Here is a 1993-nt window from a genome sequence, read left to right as displayed (position 1 = left end):
ACCTGTTGGTTACGTGGACGAGTGGAGCCACCGGAGCAGCGCTGGGCCAACAGCAAAATACCGCGCTTGGAGTGAGGCATCTCCGGGTGGAGTGGCGCTGGAAGACGTCCAGAAGGAGACGCCCTGTGGATGGAAGAGCGCTGATCGGCATCGGAGGAGCAGTTGAGCCAGGGGCCAGACAGTGTTCAGAGGGGGAAGCGACGTTGGAATGCAGAGGGGTGTGGTTGTGACCCGCCCCTCTTCGAGCTAAGTACCCCTCTGCTGTTTTATCTGTTTTTTAACCCAAGAAATACTTTTTGGATAGCCGCCAGAGCCACATTTTAGCAAATTACATGCTATTTATTGTTTTTACTAATTGTGTGTGTTTTTAGTGGGTTTTATTGAATCTAAGAATTCTGCGAGGCTACAGTTGTCTTTCTTGAAAGACGTCTCTGTTGACCTCCTTATTGTTCTGGAGCTGTTGAGCTGCCGTCTCTTGTGATTGGTCGGCATCTGCATCATCCAGACGTGACATTGGTGTTGCCGTCACCTTCCTTGTGGGAGGGGTTTAACCCCTTACATCTATAGGGATGCTCATAAACTGGTAGAAATGTTTCAACATGTATTTGTGTTCAGTCTAAGAATTCATAGCACTCCTGATTTGGTTGAAGTTTTTATTTTCCAAATCATACAGACTAGATGAGCACAAACAGTGATTTGACATGAACTGAAGGGCTTTTTCCAGCGTCCACACCAACAAGATTTACTGATAGAATGCCATTTCCAGAAGAGATGATGAGGACAACAGAAACATTGGATTCCAGTGACAATAACAGGAAAACCACATTGATTTCTGTTCTCATCAAGAAGCTGAACCCACACAGGTTGTTGTTTCACCATCTAGCCCTCTAGAACCGGTTAGGAACTTACTAAGGATCTTTGATTAACATGAACCCAAGTGCATCAACTTCGGTTCCTGACCTGCCCTGAACTCCAAAACACATTCCAGAGCCAACATCTACTTTTGTCGGCGGCATTGAAAGTTTTCCATTTGTCATAACAGCCTCAAAAGTGTTTCCCTTTGTTGTTTTGAATTTAATGCCACCCAGATATTCTCCATTATTGTTGGGCCAAAGAGTGAGTACGGAAAAATATTCATCTCCCTCAAAATCGAAAGAGAGCATTTTATCACTGGCTCCCTTTGATGTCCCAAATGTCTCTTTAACATCGTCAGACATCAGGACCGTTATAGATCTCACTTGGGTTGGTCCGACACAGACATCCAGCTTTTTAAGCAGAGCTCCAGTTTTTGCACCAATAAAATTAAATGGACTTCCTCCATGACCGCCAACAATGCTAATTGGTGACATGTATGACATGTTGTCGTTTATTTGAAGCAAAACGTCTGAAACAGAAAAAAATGCCCTTTTTTAGAATGACAGTTAATGAACCAAATGACTTTTCCAAACTTGATCCATTTGACAAACCTGAATTTGTTACAAAAGGAGCAAAAGTTTCTTCCCTTAGACTTCTGGGAGATGTTGTTTCCTCTGAAGACGGTCTGGAGCAGGACCAGACTGAAAAAGATTAGAAAATCCAACAATCTTAACCAACTCCTAGCCTAAAACACACCAAGATCCTAACATTTGTCTGTAGAAAATACACAAAAACCAAGAACTTTCTAAAGAACTAAAACAGGACAAAGACCACAGCATCATTTGAAAGAAATGGAGACATTCTAGAAGAACGTTTGATGAAAACATCAAATGAATGAAAGCAGGACATCAAGAAAACTCACCAGAGCAGCTGAAGCTGAAGTTCTGCTGGTTGAGGCTGAGTCTCTTCCTTAAATCAGACTCAAAGTGGGCGGGGCTCACATAGAACTTTGTTCCATGTCTGTAGGGAACGCCTTCATCTCATGACAGCCAAGAACATTTCATCACATATTAAGAGACAGTTGGAGGCAAATGGGGCAGAGTTTGAGTTTTTTTTATCTTTACAACTGTCAAGATAT

General features: G+C 42.7%; 1 protein-coding gene across 1 annotated transcript; it reads right to left on the bottom strand.

The window, feature by feature from the left end:
• Nucleotides 1–639: 639 nt before the first annotated feature.
• Nucleotides 640–1743, bottom strand: LOC110014038 (aerolysin-like protein). The gene is made up of 2 exons (XM_023949312.1): nt 1467–1743; nt 640–1384 (listed from the first exon to the last, which is right to left on the bottom strand). Exon 2 carries the CDS (start codon nt 1356–1358, stop codon nt 909–911), a length of 450 nt encoding a protein of 149 aa, XP_023805080.1. The 5' UTR covers nt 1359–1384; nt 1467–1743; the 3' UTR covers nt 640–908.
• Nucleotides 1744–1993: the final 250 nt, after the last annotated feature.

The sequence above is a fragment of the Oryzias latipes genome, chromosome 19, assembly GCF_002234675.1.
Source record: "Oryzias latipes chromosome 19, ASM223467v1".
Classification (NCBI taxonomy): domain Eukaryota; kingdom Metazoa; phylum Chordata; class Actinopteri; order Beloniformes; family Adrianichthyidae; genus Oryzias; species Oryzias latipes.
Note: the sequence above shows the minus strand (reverse complement) of the source record. Positions and strands in the feature narration are given on the sequence as shown.

Excerpts from the sequence above, each read along its gene's own strand:
- LOC110014038 (XM_023949312.1), bottom strand. The coding sequence starts at position 1,358 with ATGTCATACATGTCACCAATTAGCATTGTTGGCGGTCATGGAGGAAGT.